Here is a 15186-nt window from a genome sequence, read left to right on the forward strand (position 1 = left end):
CCTCGGACAGCGCCCGCGCTCGCCGCGTCCCTGCACCCTGCGCGCCCCGCCCTGCCAACCGGGGCTGCCCGCCGGGCCGTCTGGCCCTTTCCCCGCGAAAGGCTGGCTCCTTATCGCTCAAGTTCAATTCCCGGGGACGCGTGCGCCTCCTCCCCCGATCGCTTCTGCAGCCCTGGAAGCCGCTGAAGCCGGGGTCCCGGGCTGCGCGTCCCAGCGCCGGTCGCCAGTCCGGGTCGGTCGTCCGGTGCCGCGGCCCGGCGCCTTCCCTTCCTCCCTCCCTCCCTCCCTCGCTCCCTCCCGTTCTCTCTTTCCTGCTCTCCTTCCCCCTCCCTCTCTTGCCTCTTAAGTTTCCTGCACCGTGAACCCAACTGTGACGAGGCTGGGCTCCCGCGATCCGACACCGAGAGCGACCCCAGCGCTGGGACGCCGGCTCGGCCGAGGTGGACGAGGCACCTGGAACATCCGCGCCCGAGCATGGAGACGGAGCTCCGGGGAGGGCACGTCCGGGGCGCTGAAGACGCCAGGCCCGAGTAGCTCCTCCATGGAGCCTGCCCAGAGCGGTCCCTGCTTGCCAGATTCTCCTCCAGCCCTGTGGGGTACGTACCCTTCGGCTCCACTGTCCCCGGAAGGGACACCTTGGGGCAGGGTGGTCAGCACTTGGAAGGGGCCATAGCAGGGACACTGGCTGGGGTCAGAGCACGCCCAGCAGGCGACCCTCACCAGCCCAGGCGGGCTTCCGCTCCAGAAGTTAGCAACTGGCTGTGCTCCTTAGCTCCAAAAAAGTAGTGCTGGAAATTTGCTTGTGTGTATGCGTGTGTGTGTGTGTGTGTCTGTGTTCTTGGGGCTCCAGAGGGTAAACTGAGCCCCGCTTTCTTGTATGTAATTTGGATACCCCTTCCCCACCCCCACTTCACCGAACGTGTTGAGATGCCCAGCACCTAATCCTGGTCAGTTCTACCTGCCTTTCTCCCTCCATGCACCCCCTTGCCCAGCGCTCTCCCTCCCTCTCGCTCTCTTGCTCTGTCTCTCTCTGCTGGTGCGTACGTGTGAGCCCTGCCAGGGCTGGCGAGGAACCAGCCGCCGCCTTTCGTCCGAGCCGCCCAACGATCAGACACTAGGGCAGGTCTCGCTGCCAGAGACAGTTGGGCTGAGACCCAGGTTGCACGCGGCCCTGGGTGCCAAACGCCTCCAGTCTCTGCCGCCCAGGAACTCGCCGCCGACAGGCGCAGGGCGCGAGGAGCCCCTCACCCTTCTGCCAGCCCGCGTCTGGCCGCCTGCGGAACGCGCGCCCGCTGGTTCCAGGAGCTGGATTTACTCCTTTTTCAGTTTTTCGTATCCCTCTCCCAGGTTTTTCTGGTCCAGCCCTCCCATCCACGACCTTCTTCCCCCTCTTGGTCGCCAAGCCTAATCCTGCCCGCGTGGTCATGGGCTGTCTAATTTCATTTGTATCTAGGCTGCTGAGAGCGCTCCCCGCTCTGTAAAGTGGATGTCAGGTGGATCTATGTTTCTGAAGGAACAAAGACTCAGCGAAGGCACCGCCAAGGAAGTTTGAGACGCGGGAGGATGCAGGCTGCGTGCTGGTACCTGCTTCTCCTCCTGCAGCCCACCGTCTACTTGGTAAGTCGCGGCGGCTCGGGCGCCTCTGCACCTTCTCCCAGGCCAGGAGGCCCGGGACCTGGAGGCCCGGGGGAGGACAGCGAGGCTGTCCGTTCAGTGAGAGTAGCGTTCCTAGTGAGCGCTGCAACAACTTTGGGGAGATGGTCTGCTGGGTTCCTGAGGGATTTTCCAGGCTTCGACCTTCATATCGTGCTCCAGTTACCCCTCTTTGAGCGTGGATCTGAACAGTGGCTAGGGCACCCTAGGGGTCCAGAAACCAGAGGTAGTAGGATAGGGGATTTTTTTTGAGAGAGAAGGCAAAGAGAAGGGGTCCAAAGCTTTGAACTCTCAGTAGTTCATCCATAGAGTTTAAAGGAAAAGGAAGAGAGGGGGGTTGAGGGGTTGAAAGCAGGAATTCTGCCTAGGTTTGTGATTTTGCAAGTGAGCCTACCCACCCACTCCTCCAGATTGGAGACGCGGGACTTCAAGGAGTGCAGGGAACTTTCTTCGACTCACCGGGGTTCAGACAGGACAAGCTGAAGAGGAACAGTGTAAGCAAACAGAGTTAGTTGAGAGAGACTCTGCCAGCGCGCACCACTCCCTCTCCTCTCAGCCTCTCTTTCCCACCAAATAACTGAACCCCAGTTCCAGTGCCAAACCCCTTAGCAGCCTGGGCATCAGGGAGAGAACCCTCAACAAAGCTGAGGGCTTCCAGGATCAGAGTGTTTTATGTGACGGGGGTGTTGGACTTTGCAAACAAAGTGTTGGACCGGACTCCGTGGTGAAGTGCTTTGTCCTGGAGATCTGAGAGCTCAGGGAAGGAGAGGGGGTTTCTTGGGTCTGGGTTCTCAGAGCGCTGGGACACTGGCGTCTTGTGGTGAAATAATGCACAGTGTACTGCACCCCACAGTGGGCCTCACAAGTGCCCTGAGTGATGTGCTGCTCTGTCTAGGGGTCAGGAGCGTCCAGCTGCCTGAGGGCACCAGAGGGACTGGGTTGGGGGGTGATGCTCTTGTCCCTCAATACGAACTTTCAGAATCCACAAGCCTGGGAGCAATAGATTGCTATTTGCGCTTGACAGCGTTTCCCTGCCTTTGCCCTGGTGCATCTGACTGTAGGCTGCGAATTGCGTGAATACTGTGTGTGTGTGCGTGTGTGTGTGTGTGTGTGTGTGTGTGTGTGTGTGTGTGTTGTGCGCGCGCGCGCGTCCTCGAATATGTATATTTAACTGGTTTCAGCTTGAATCCAAGAATGCTCAATGTTGGCTGTCTTTGCGCCTTTGTGGTCTGACCGTAGCAGCGGCAGACGCCAGAGGGCGCTGCGCATCAGCGGCCTCGCTCGCAGGACACCTTGGGGTAAACAGGTGAAGGCCGGGGCAGCCAATCCAAAAGAACAGCCTTTCTCACTGTCGCCGAAGTCTCTGCCTTCCCTTTCTAGAACGTAGAAGGAACGCTCAGGCTTTTTCCCCTTTCGCATCTTCTGTCACTCTCGCCCCCACCTGTGTATCCAGTAAGCCCACTGACATTGAGAGCTCGAGTTGGAGAGCAGAAAGTTTGGCCAGGAGAAAAGCAGAGAAATTTTTTTGAGAAATGGAAGGGGAGAGTGCAACGTGAAAGCGACAGCGGAGGAATATTCACAATTCCCCTGACCCTTGTAACCGTCCGCACCACTCCTCTGCAGACCTTTTCCGTGACCTGAGCCTCGGACCGTTCTGGTGTCCTTGGGCTGTGCTTTCTCGCACGGCAAGGGCTCGCAGCTGTAGTGCAGTTTCTTGCTTGAATCAAGTCTTTCGATAGTCTGGAAAATAATCTATCAAAAGCAGAAGTGAAATCAATACGTTGTGTTAAATTTTAAATGTGTTTGTTGGCAGTTAAACCGTTTTCCACTCATTACGACAACAGTGCTGGATTTATTCTAATGCGCTGCGTTCTCAACAACAAGCGCATTAATTCTCCTTTAATTGTAAACTGGGAGCATTTGAAAACCATTCAGTGTGCAAATTATGCTGATTCAATTACCGTTTAGTTACAGACTTCATTACCTGAATGCCTTTTGGCAATACAGGGAAAGGAGACAATTTTTCCAATTTCACTCAAAACAATACGAAATGTGAACAATAAAATAGAGAAGGCGATTTAGAAGTCCATTCTTTTCTCTCCAGTCTAAAGTTGTTTTGTGTGTTGGGGATTTAGAAACCACACACATTGCAAAAACAAAGGCCGGTGGTCGTGACCCAAGGCAGCTTTTCCAGGGACTGCAATCCCAGGGTTGTTTGCCAGCAAAATTCCAAGGGGTTTTCCTGGAAAAGGGATCTGACTTTTACCATGCAAATGAATTTTAAAAGGCAAATCGAACAATCACAGGATGGTTTGGGGCAAGTAGAGTAGTAGAGCTTTGATTAAAATCTAGGGTAATGAACAGATCAAGAGGCGATCAAGGTTTCTTTCTTCATCTATTTCATTAAACACCAGATACAGTAGCATCATTTACTTGTAGCTGCACCTCAGGGCGTCCTAGTCCTTTGGAAAAACCTGCAGTAGATGTATACAGGTTGTCAGGAGCTGCTTCAAGTTATATTCCAAGAAGGCACCGGTGACAAAAACCTTTATTTTTTTCCCTTGAACTTCCATGAGCTAGGAAGGAATTTAATGAGTAATTTTTGGTCTTTCTGGTTGACACTACTAGTTAGATGGCTGGAGCATTCTATTTGTGCCTTGCCTCCCAGCTAATACCTACAGTGTCTTTTTCTTTATGCCATGGAATTCCAATTACCTCTTCCCATGAGTAATTACCACCTTATGTCCAGGGAGCAAGGCCTGGCTATATGTATCATATACAGAAATATTTATGTTCTTGCTAATAAAAATTACTCCCATATTTGGGAGGAACTTCTCATGAGCAACAACTCTCTATCCAGCGGATGAATGCTTTATGTTTAAGTTACAGATTCAGACCTGAATTTGGGTAAATGTTCTGAGTATGCTTCTTGGACCAGGATTCTGTGAATACTTGTTCTAGATTGAATGTTTGGGGTCTTTTTGTGTTCATTGAAAGATGGACTTGTCCTAGTGCATACTAGAAGCTTACTTTAGTATTATAATGGGAAATTAATTAGAAATGCTTCTGCAAAGGTGCCTTCTGAAGCACAGTAACTAGAATACTCAAATATCACCACAGGGCAAACTAGCCAGAAACCCATGGGCATCAGAGTGCATCCTTTTAAAATAAAGGTAAAGAAAATTTCAGTTTATTCAGTGTTATGTATTGCAGATTTAAATGTCTGAATTCAATAGGAGAGGAACCTATGGTTTGACTTGTTAAATTTGATAAAAACTCCTCCAGTCTTTATTTTTCTGTCAGTTCTGAACTAACTCCTGGATATTTTCAGTGTGATATAATGGGTAACAGGGCTATAGCATTTGTAGCAGAAAGGAAGCACTCTGGAAAAGCAAGAAAGTGTAGTCTCTCTCTTCTCTAAAAATAGGGCTGTGTGTCTTGAACTGTGTTGTGCTCAGTGAATCAAGTTAACATGCAAGCCAGGAAACAAGGCAAGTATATCCCAGCAATAAAAGAAAAAGAGTGGCATTCTGTTTAAGGGCTTTCTCCTGGTAATTCTCACACAGAGAATGGAGCCCAATGAGCAGTCCTTGCGCTTGCCAATGAAAAACTTACTCACAAATTGAGTCCAGAGCCTCTGACAAAGGACTGAATCATGTAACTGTGATCAGTCACACACCCACAGTGCTGCTATAAAGAGGAGAAGTCTTCCTATTTCTGCTAGGAATTAAAAGAGCTAATAATCTAGTTGCTTTTGTGACTAAATTCTCTCTAAGCCTTGTGCCACAATATTTAAGCCAGCTATTCCCTCAAATGTATGATACCCTTACAATGTGAATTATGTACCAATTGCTTAATTGAATTTAAAATGATTAATGTAGCCACAGGGCTACTGCTTCTGCACTGTGGGAAGGCAAAGCATTTGGGCAAGTTCCACTCATAAAAAAGATGGCAGTTAAGGAATATGGAGGTGAGGGAAAAAACAGGACAGAGATCACCACTTTGTTCTTTGGACTAGGCATGTGTAATTCCTTTTACTTGGAAATTAAGCCAGCTGATCAGTGAAAGTTTTAATCAATTCCAGTTCATTCTTAAAAATAAACTACATAAAATGAATTGGCTACTTAACAGTGTCTACTAAGTGCTTTCTATGAAGGCTGGCTGTTGGGGGCAGTCCTGAAATTTCCCTGTCCCACTGAATTTCCTATTCTTCTACCATAATCAGTCTTCCAGATACAGTATTAAATCTACTAGATTCTTGTAGGGGCCTAAGCACAGCGTGACAAGTCCTCAGTTCAGATTGATTTGTACTCCAGAACTCTGGGGGGAGGGAGGAGATGGGTCTACTATCTCAGCATTTTCCTGAAAGGTTCAACTCTCCACTGACCGGGAAAACAGCTCTCTGAGGTGTGAGGGAATCGCTTGGGTGGGTCACCCTTCTGCCCCATATCCACCAGTGTTATCTTGGTCTGGGGCCTTGCAGTGATAGCTTCAGAGAACTGGCCTGCAGTGTTAGGGGTGGAGAACCAGAATTGCTCCAGCTCTGTGAGCGGTATTTTCCCAGACAGCTATTAAATTCGTGCCTCCTCTTTGTGCAAAGTTGATTTCTATTTGGCTTTGAATTGTCGACGGCTATTTCCCCTTTAACGCAAGTGTTGTCTGGGTGAAAAAATATATCCGGTGGCAGGGAAATAGGTTGATTTTTTTGAGATAGGTGCACGATGTCCTACTTTTCTATCCGAAGGAAGATTTTCTGCAGACTACAGAAATTGACAGCATTGTCCGGGTAATAACCACCGTAGACAATATTTTCAAAAGGGCATTTGAGTGATGAAAGCATTTGGATATTGCTTTTTCAAATAAGCAATTTTCTCTCCTAGGCTGCTTAGATTTTATAGGGGGTGGGGAGTGGGATGGAGAACGGGCCTTACATTGACAAGGGGGTTCTTTCCCCATTCGCTCAGTCTTGAAATACCGAGGTACTTGTCCGCTTTGGATTCAGGGTCTGAAGAATCCTCAATGGTCTCGCCTGCTGAGGTGTGGATACCAAGAGTCAAAGGGAACCCCGGGAATGAGGAACGACACTTTCTGCGTGTCTCCGCCCCAAAGCAAGTCAATGGAAGCCCCGAAAGTTTGCTTGCTCTTCTGTCAAGTTAGAAAGTGTGCATAGTTTTTTTTTTTTTTTTTAAAGGTATCTACCTTTGATTAGGTTCCCTTTGGGCACCTGTGTCTCTTAGGAGCTCTAGACCTCATTTTAAGACCTAACACTTATCGCCGTTTTCAAGGGAGGCTGGGGGGTCCGTCCACCGGCGCTGTCGGGCCAGAGGTTTCCTGGCTAAGCCGGGTCGCGAGGCCGGTTTGCACGCTCGCCTCCTGCGCGCTCCTCACCACCATCTGTCTGGGCTCGCGGCGAGTTTGCTGGAAGTTGCGGTCTTGATTTATCCGCCAGTCAAGTTGCCGACCTGCTCTTTTCCTGCGTGTCAGCAGTAACCCCACCCGGAGCTTGGTAAACACAGCGCGCGCATTTTTCTGCAGCCGATTGGCATGTTGACGACTCTGCTTCAAGGAATGTGACAATAAAGTGGAAAACCAAAGCTTGGCAAGCACTTAATCAAGGATAAAAAGGTTCCGCTGTAAGGATGTCACTCAATTTATTGTGAAAGTCGAATGAATTACGTTTAATGAAAGTGCTCCCCAGATGAATATTACCAGCAATTTCCTGAGTTGGCTGTCAGCTCGAGATGAGGAAATGCCAACCCAGATCGGAAAAGAGCGCCCGACTCAATTACTATGCAAGCTTTCCACGAGCGGCTTTTTATTGAGATGATATATATTGGCGGCTTCTTGGTGCTCCTGCGCGCGCTCAAGAGCGCGTCTGCTGTATTCTCCAAGTTTGCCGTCTGCCCTCGCGGGTTGCTGGCTGTTGTTTAAACTTCTGATGAGCGCGCCGCGTCTCTGCTGCGGGCAGAGAACCTAATTACCTACTTTGTAAACAGCTTTCCCTGCTATATTTTATTTACTAAGGAGGAGGGGGCTGTGCGCGCGCGCGCTGGGGGTGGGTGGAGAGAACTCCCTTCTCTAGCGCCCTTTTTTATAGAAAGTTCCTCGGCATTTGGGCTGGGGCTCAGGATGCTGGAAGCGTTGAAAGGGTGCACGCAGTGGGGTCCCAGGGACCTGGCGAGAGCAGCACGTGCCTCTCGGGTCGAGCTAGAGAAAAGCGGTGCCAGCTCTTCTTCCTTTAAATTAATGAGGGCATTTTGCTCCTACGCTGGGGAGGGAGTGAGCAGGCCGCAGCCAGAGTGCATCGTCTCATCTGCATGAGAATGGAGAACCGAGAGGCTCTTCTTGTAGCTTCTTTTTCCCACAATACGACACGTTGTTGCTGAGAAGAGCCGAGTGTTTCCTTAGAAACAGGCTCTCGGGGCTTTGTGTGCCCCCACGGCCTAGCCCGTCACCCCCGCCGCGGGGTGGATCCTGAGCCGGGAACCGAGCAGCCGCGGCAGAGGGCGCAGAGGGAGGCCGGGGCGCTTGCCCGCCGCGCTCCGGGCTGCAGGTCTCAACCCCCGCCCCCAGTTGATTTTAATCGCCGTTTCAAGTCGACTTCTACCATAAGAAGCTAGAAACTTTCTTCGACTTAGGCTCTGTGCCCTCGACTGGGATACTGCCCTCCGCCCAGAGCCGCAGTGCTCCTGCGGAAGGGCGAGTCCCCCAGCCGGAGTGGCTGCCGCCACAGCCAGCGCACTTTATTGTCTACTCTGAGCCCCCGGTGATCTCCAGAAATCCCGACAGGTTTATGAAAATGCACTTGCAGCCTTCTAGCATCCGGACCCCAGACACCCCCACCAAAGCATTGCTTTAGGAAACTCAGCCGCCGAGCCCCGGCGCTCCTGGGTCAGCAGGCTGGACAGCGGCGGTTCTGCGGGGCGGGTCTGCAGGGCGCGGATCTGCTGAGCCGGGCGCCCGGGCCTGGAGAGCGGCTCTTCAGCACCACGGCCAGCGCCGCAGGCTCCGCCCCGTGCGCCCTCCCGCTCAGGCTCTGCCCTTCAGGTTGGGCTGGCTGCCTAGGTTTCCCAGACGAGCTGGCGATGACCCATCTCTCTGTGCCAGTCATTCGGGAGAGTCAAGCTCCAATCGCTAGGCCCCTAGGTCAGATCCCGTGACTTATGCCCCCCACCCGCAGTATGGGACCACCCACGTGATCACCACCCCGTTTGGGCAGAGTGAGCCCCATCTCTTCCCCCCATATTTTCTTCCCCTACCTCCCTCCCTCTTACAGTTCTTTCAGTCTACCTCTCCTCCAAACAGTGACCTGCACCGTGCCCTGTAGAGCTAAGAAGTGTCTTTCGCAACGTAAAAGCCTCATGTGACAGACGAGGAAACTGAGGCACGGAAAGGGAAAACAGCTTCTCTCAAGAGTGAAACCACATGGGGAGGAGGCATTCCTGCCCCATCACCCGTCTGCTGGGGACCGGACACGCCGTGGGAGGGGGCGAGTGGGGGCTAGGGCGGGGAAAGTTCTAATGATTATGAATTTCCAGAGGAGTAGTAATTATTCACAGGGAGCAGGGCAAGCCACGCCGGGGCAAAGGAATCGATATATTTGCTATGGAAAGTGCCTCTCTCGCTTTTAATGCAGACGAATGGGAACGCAGCCTCATTATTTTCCGTGGCTGGGCTCGCCGGCGTGGGGCTTGATGCAGCGTGGACTCTATCATCATTAGACTCCGGATGGGGCGGGGAGTCTCTCTGCGTTTAGTCACCAAACAACACCGGCCCGACCAACCACAAGACAAACCCTCCGACCCCCCGTCCCCCAGCCATTCCCTCCCACTCCCTCGCTCCGGCGGCCGTGGCGCGCTCCCCCGGGGCCTCTCTGCGCGCCGTAGGGCGGACACAGCTGTCACTTAAAGTGTACGCAGTTGCTCCTCAGCAGCGACCCCACCGCTAGTGAGATCCCTAAATAAGCAGGATAGTACCTAGTGCAGGCGCTAGGGGTTGTTGGAGTCAAAGGCGAAGGTTGGCTGGGAAGTTGTGTCGCTCTCGCCTCAGCTCTACTCAGTCCTTTCGGGACACCCGGTTCTACAAATCCCCGCAGGGTTAGAGGAGCAGAGAGCTGGCTAGCAGGGCACCATCGACCCGCAGAGGTCGGCTCAGACACAGCAAGCCCGGGAGGAAAGAATGAATCTGGCGGTGAAGAGGCACCCGACGCTAAACAGAAAAGGAAGGAAAGGGTTAGAAACACTGTTTCGAGTGCTCTCCAAGCCCCGCGGAGCCCCCTTTCTGTCTTCTCCCTCAGAAATTGTTGCTCTTTGCCTGCAGTCCAGCCCTCAGCAGTTTTCCCGGACTGGGAGGGGTTCCACCTCTACCCACTGAGCACCTGAGACGTCCAGGGTTCTGCTTCGGGCTCCCAAGCGTGTCCTCATTTTCCCTCCTTTCTGCAGCCTGCATTCCTGGCAGAGGATTTCTCACTTCTAGGAGGTGCTCACGTCCAGGGGGACAGCTGATGGGATGCAGCTCCATTCCTGTACAGGGGCTGTCACCGTTCCCTGCAAGGCCTTAGTTCTTATGGTCCTCTGAGGGTTGTGCCTGTGCGTGTGCGTGCTTCCGTGCGTCCGTGTGTGTGTATGTGTGTGTGTGTATGTGTGTGTGTTTGTGAGTGGTTGCACTAATCTGACAGGTTCCTCCCTACCACAACTGCTGTAAAGAAATTGGATACAGAACTTTAAAAAAGCCTAAATCTTTCATTACAGTAAAATTATCCTAATTGTATTAACATTGATGAGAACAAAATTAAAAATTGTGGGCTTCCGGGCATAAAATACTTATAATATCTACCTACCTCATTGGGCTTTCTTTTCCTCAGAGCCAACCTCATGGTACATAGTGATTACCTGGGTGTCTTTGTTTCCTTTCTGTGATAGACTGATGGAGGAGAAGTATCAGAACTGTATGATCTACTGGCATCATTTCTTCCCAGCATCTTCATTTTTAGAGGCTTTGTAATTAAACTCTGTGAGAGATATGTAACACGCATCCACAGGAGAGCCTTTTTATTTATATTTATGTAGCATGCTGAGAAAGGAAAATTAAGGAAGTGCTTACACTGAAATAAAAAACTGACTTTGATGCTAACTGAAATGGCCTATTAATTTACTTTTCTGAAGTCTTAAGGACTGTCTTTGTGAGGTCAGATTCCATAGTCAGGACTTTTTAAAGAGAGATCCCAACAAAGTGAAAAAGCCATGTACTAGCATCTACTAACTTAGATGAACAAAAGGCCAAACTAGCCACTTACCGGAAATGTACACAGTGTAAAGTGCACTATAACGCCGGAAGCTGAGAAAGTGCACTATAACGCCGGAAAGTTGACTGGAAGCAACTGCAAGGACTTACATTTTTCTGGCTTTTTATGCCCCTAACCTACCACAATGTAGAAATTCGCACACAGCATAGCAGGGCCTTCCAGAGCTAACACCAAGGTACCACAATGCCAATTGGTAGGAATTTTAATTAAATTGGAAATCACATGCTAAAATAAATGGAGGTACTATTTCTTTCTCTAAGAGGTTATCACCAGAAAAACTAATAGACAGGCCTGGAGAAAATTTCTTGTCTTGCACAAGTCATTTTCATTTGCAGACTAAGCTCACATGTGTACACATGTGTGCTTGCGCACAAACACACACCACGCACATAGAGCACTCGAGACAGTGGAAGGATTTTATGGGAAATTATTGTGGTAAATTCTTTTGTCCTCATGTTATTGGCTTTGAATTCCAACTTGGGTTAAACAGCACTACTTCCTTAATAGATGACAATGCATTGTCATCCTATTTCTGTCAGTATTTTCAGCTACAGTATGAAAGCAATTTTGGTAAAGAGAAATTACTGGCATGGTATCTGGAATTTTAGTTATGTATAAATACTCTGGCTGAACTTTAGAAAATGATTCCTCTCCTTGTAACCTTGTAGCTGGCTATTATCAGAAGCTTGCAGGTATATAAAACAGCTTATATAAAATTAATGGACTGCTTCACATTCACAATCTTCTACTTGCAAAACCCTTGTAAAATATTGCGTCTATTTAAAAGAGGGAGAATATAAAGTCAGGTTTCATGTGCAATCAATAGTTGTAAGTGGTTCAGTGAGATATTAGATTGTTTTGAGTGAGTGTGACAATGTGATGGAAATTTATTGTCCATTTTTCTGTGCTGATACCCTCATCATCATTTGATACACTCGATGCATTGTGAAACTAATTTTTAAGATTCTAAGGTAACATGGAAGGACATCATCCAAACTTGAAAAAAGATATACTTATTGTCTTTTCAGATTATAAAGCAATCTATGGGTCACAAAGAAGTTACGAAGGTGGGGGCAAAATTCCTCCAACATTATTTCACTTAAAGTGGTGAGGACTGTATTTACTGGAGCTGTATAGTGTTGATTTTTTTCTTTTATTTTAAAAAAGAAAAAGAACAAAAACATATTTAAAAAATACATACATTTACAGAATAACAGGCAAACAATACAAGCAATACAGAATTTCAGGCAAGGTTTTAGGAAATTAACAATGGCTGTTCTATTACATATTATCTTCAAGTTGGTTACACAGATAAAAAAATATAAGCATGTGAGATTGATCAAACAATTAAACATTAACTGTTCCTTCCAATAAAGTAATAGAAATCAGTAATACAACTACCTTAGCTATCCTGTGTATACATATATACATATTTTTTTCCCTTAGTGTTGAGTGCATTTTTGAATAAGTAAGTGGCTAGAACTTTTCAATTCAGTATCAGCTTCATGAAAGGACCTTCTTAATGCAGTTAAGTTGTTAAAAACAAATTTCTTCTTGTTTTCTACAGGCAAAAGTTGGAAAAATTTGAGGCCCTCACTCATTCTTTCTCTAACGGCAAATCAAAAACTACGTTTTTCTCACTTACTCTGTTACTTGGTTTATAGAACTCTAAGAAAGGCCGCAAGGCCCACCAAGAGTTTTTTTTTTCCCTTACTGTGCATTCTTTTTTTGAGGGAAGAAAGCAGTTTTTACTCTTGCTTTACTGCACTGAGAATTATACAAGGCAAAAAACCGTGGTGGCATTTTCAAAACCTGCCCTTCCCTATTATAGTCCAGTTTTAATTAGAATAGTCATAATCTTTTTTAAATTCCCTGCATAATATTCACTGCCATGTCTTTAAACTAGAAACAATGCTTGGTCTCAACCAACTTGCTACCTGCATTGCTGACTCTGCTTAATCCCTGATGGAAAACTCTCAAAAGTATGTGTTGTGTTATAGGACACATCTTACTTGCTGTTAGAGAAATTCTCAGTGAAAAATCTCATAAGTAATCTCAAGTTTAATTCCAAATCTTATTTGCAGAATAACGTGCTGTGATTTGTTATTGGAGCAGCTCTAGGGTTGGTAAAAGGGCTGTCTACATAATCTCTGCAATTGAAGATATGAAATATCTTTACTAATGTATTTTTTTCCAGTAATTTGTGGCTAGTTTCCTGCAGCAGGGCACAATCATTTATAGTTTTACAGAATTAAATGCAGAGAAAGATGCAAACCACTGTATAGGAAGGGAAGTTGTTCACTCGTGGTCAATGTACTATTCCTCTGGTCTTGATTTAGAATTTGATTACTATTGATGTGAAGGTTTTGCAGAACATGGCAGAGTTTTTGCCTCTTTCACAAGAAATATGTAATTGAATGATGAATGCCTTATGTTAGATTTTCAGTGTTATGTCTTTTGGTTTAACAAGGCAAATTCTGAACAGCTGCATCAAAGACAGACAGTCTCCGTCTACAGCCATGTTTCAACTTATGCAGATCTGTGCACTAGCGTGAATAGCTCAGCTCAGTGCTTCTTGAATAAATATCTTGGAATGTGAAAGCGTGAAATGGGAATGATTTGGCCTGAGATGTTCAATCCTGCCTTGCATTCTTGATGGCAATCCTTCACAATTGGAATGGATGTAATTACCATGTGGCCAGATGCATTTGCACAGATTGAGAGATTCCCTTCCCTCGGGAATATTTCTTGAGTAAATGATAGAGAAAATAAGAGTCTCTAAAGATTAAATCACATGTCTAAAGATGGCTGATAGCTTCCCAAATACCATCTCTCAACTTCCGGTCAGGTGGGTAATGTGCACTTGACCAGGTACCAAGATTAGGTGGTGATGAGGGAGAGACTGCTAAGTTCCAGGGAAGACTGCCATAGGAGGGATAAAATGGGCTCCTCCTCAGCCATCTAAGATTTCTTTCTCAGGCCTCTCAGTGTATATTCTTAAGGGAAGCAGCACTGAGAAAAAAAATCTTAGGAAAAGAAAGGGAGATAATGCCAATGCATTCTTTTAATTCTGCAATCTTGGGCAAACTTAACTTCTCAGAAACTTAATTTCCTTATTTGTAAAGTGGGCTGACTTCTTTCTAGTTCATGTGGCTATTATTGAGGATTCATCAACTTAATGCTTTAAAAAGAATTTAAGAAGACTTGAACATGGCAGTGGTGAATTAAATTGAAAAAAAAAAAAAAAAAAGAAACCATCTTGCTACTCACCAGTGAGAAAAATTTCTGGGTCAGGTTTCTCTGTGCTTCAAGCACAGTCCTTAAAGGAATTTCCACAGGACTAATTGCACCCTAGGACCATCCTATCTTTTTCTAACTCTGTCAGCTAGTTGATCACTATATAGACACCAAGTGGGATCCAGGAAACCACATGTTTTAATGCAAATAGTAACCATTGTGATTAAAGCCATAGAAAAATGCCCATTTCTATAGCCGCCATGCAACTGTTTATGGTAATGAAACAAATCAACAGTTGCAATGGATAAATTGTCTAAATGAGATGAGAATCCTTGTGATATTTTCATACTGAGTTGCAAGTACTAAAGGACATTTATTAAGACCTCATTTTAAGGATCAATTAATTTGTGAGCAGTATTTGCTTTTAATTACTTTAACACTGGAAATTCTCTTAAATCTGAGCACAGTGTAATAAAAATTTAGAGCCCACTGGATTTTAAAATGCAGGAACATTTGGCCAAGTGGTACAGGTGGCTTTTCTCCATTGAAGTTTATTCTAGCAGAAAACCTGTATGTGGCAGCATGTTACCTCCCAAGAAGTACTAGATGAATTAGTTTGATAGAATTAAAGACACAATATCCCCGTAATGTGCTGACCTACATATCTCCTATAGGTCAATGTATGCACCTTTCCAAGGCACTGGAGTGGATACTCAAGAATTCCTTCATAGAAACTCTCTTTCGGGTCTTGGATATGACATGAAAATGAAAACAAAAACAGTGTAGGGATGACAATAAAATATAAAATATTCCACCTTCCTGTTTACATCTTGAGCTAAGCGTTGTGCAAGGATGTTTGAATGAAACTTTCTCCCTTCCTCCTCCTCCTCCTTGTCCTCCTCCTCCTCGTCCTCGTTGTGCAAGGATGTTTGAATGAAACTTTCTCCCTTCCTCCTCCTCCTCCTTGTCCTCCTTGTCCTCCTCATCCTTCT

General features: G+C 47.2%; 1 protein-coding gene across 1 annotated transcript in view; it reads left to right on the forward strand.

Moving 5' to 3' along the window:
* The first annotated feature begins 65 nt into the window (after positions 1–65).
* Nxph1 (neurexophilin 1) overlaps positions 66–15186 on the forward strand; it is a 300588-nt gene continuing 285467 nt past the window's right edge. Inside the window, exons 1-2 of the mRNA XM_005388103.1 lie at positions 66–596; positions 1454–1617. Of these exons, the coding sequence (XP_005388160.1) occupies positions 1564–1617 (54 nt within the window). The 5' untranslated portion in view covers positions 66–596; positions 1454–1563. The remainder of the gene's footprint in view (positions 597–1453; positions 1618–15186) is intronic.

The sequence above is a fragment of the Chinchilla lanigera genome, unplaced genomic scaffold (assembly GCF_000276665.1).
Source record: "Chinchilla lanigera isolate Chin_1 unplaced genomic scaffold, ChiLan1.0 scaffold00031, whole genome shotgun sequence".
In the NCBI taxonomy this organism is placed as follows: Eukaryota; Metazoa; Chordata; class Mammalia; order Rodentia; family Chinchillidae; genus Chinchilla; species Chinchilla lanigera.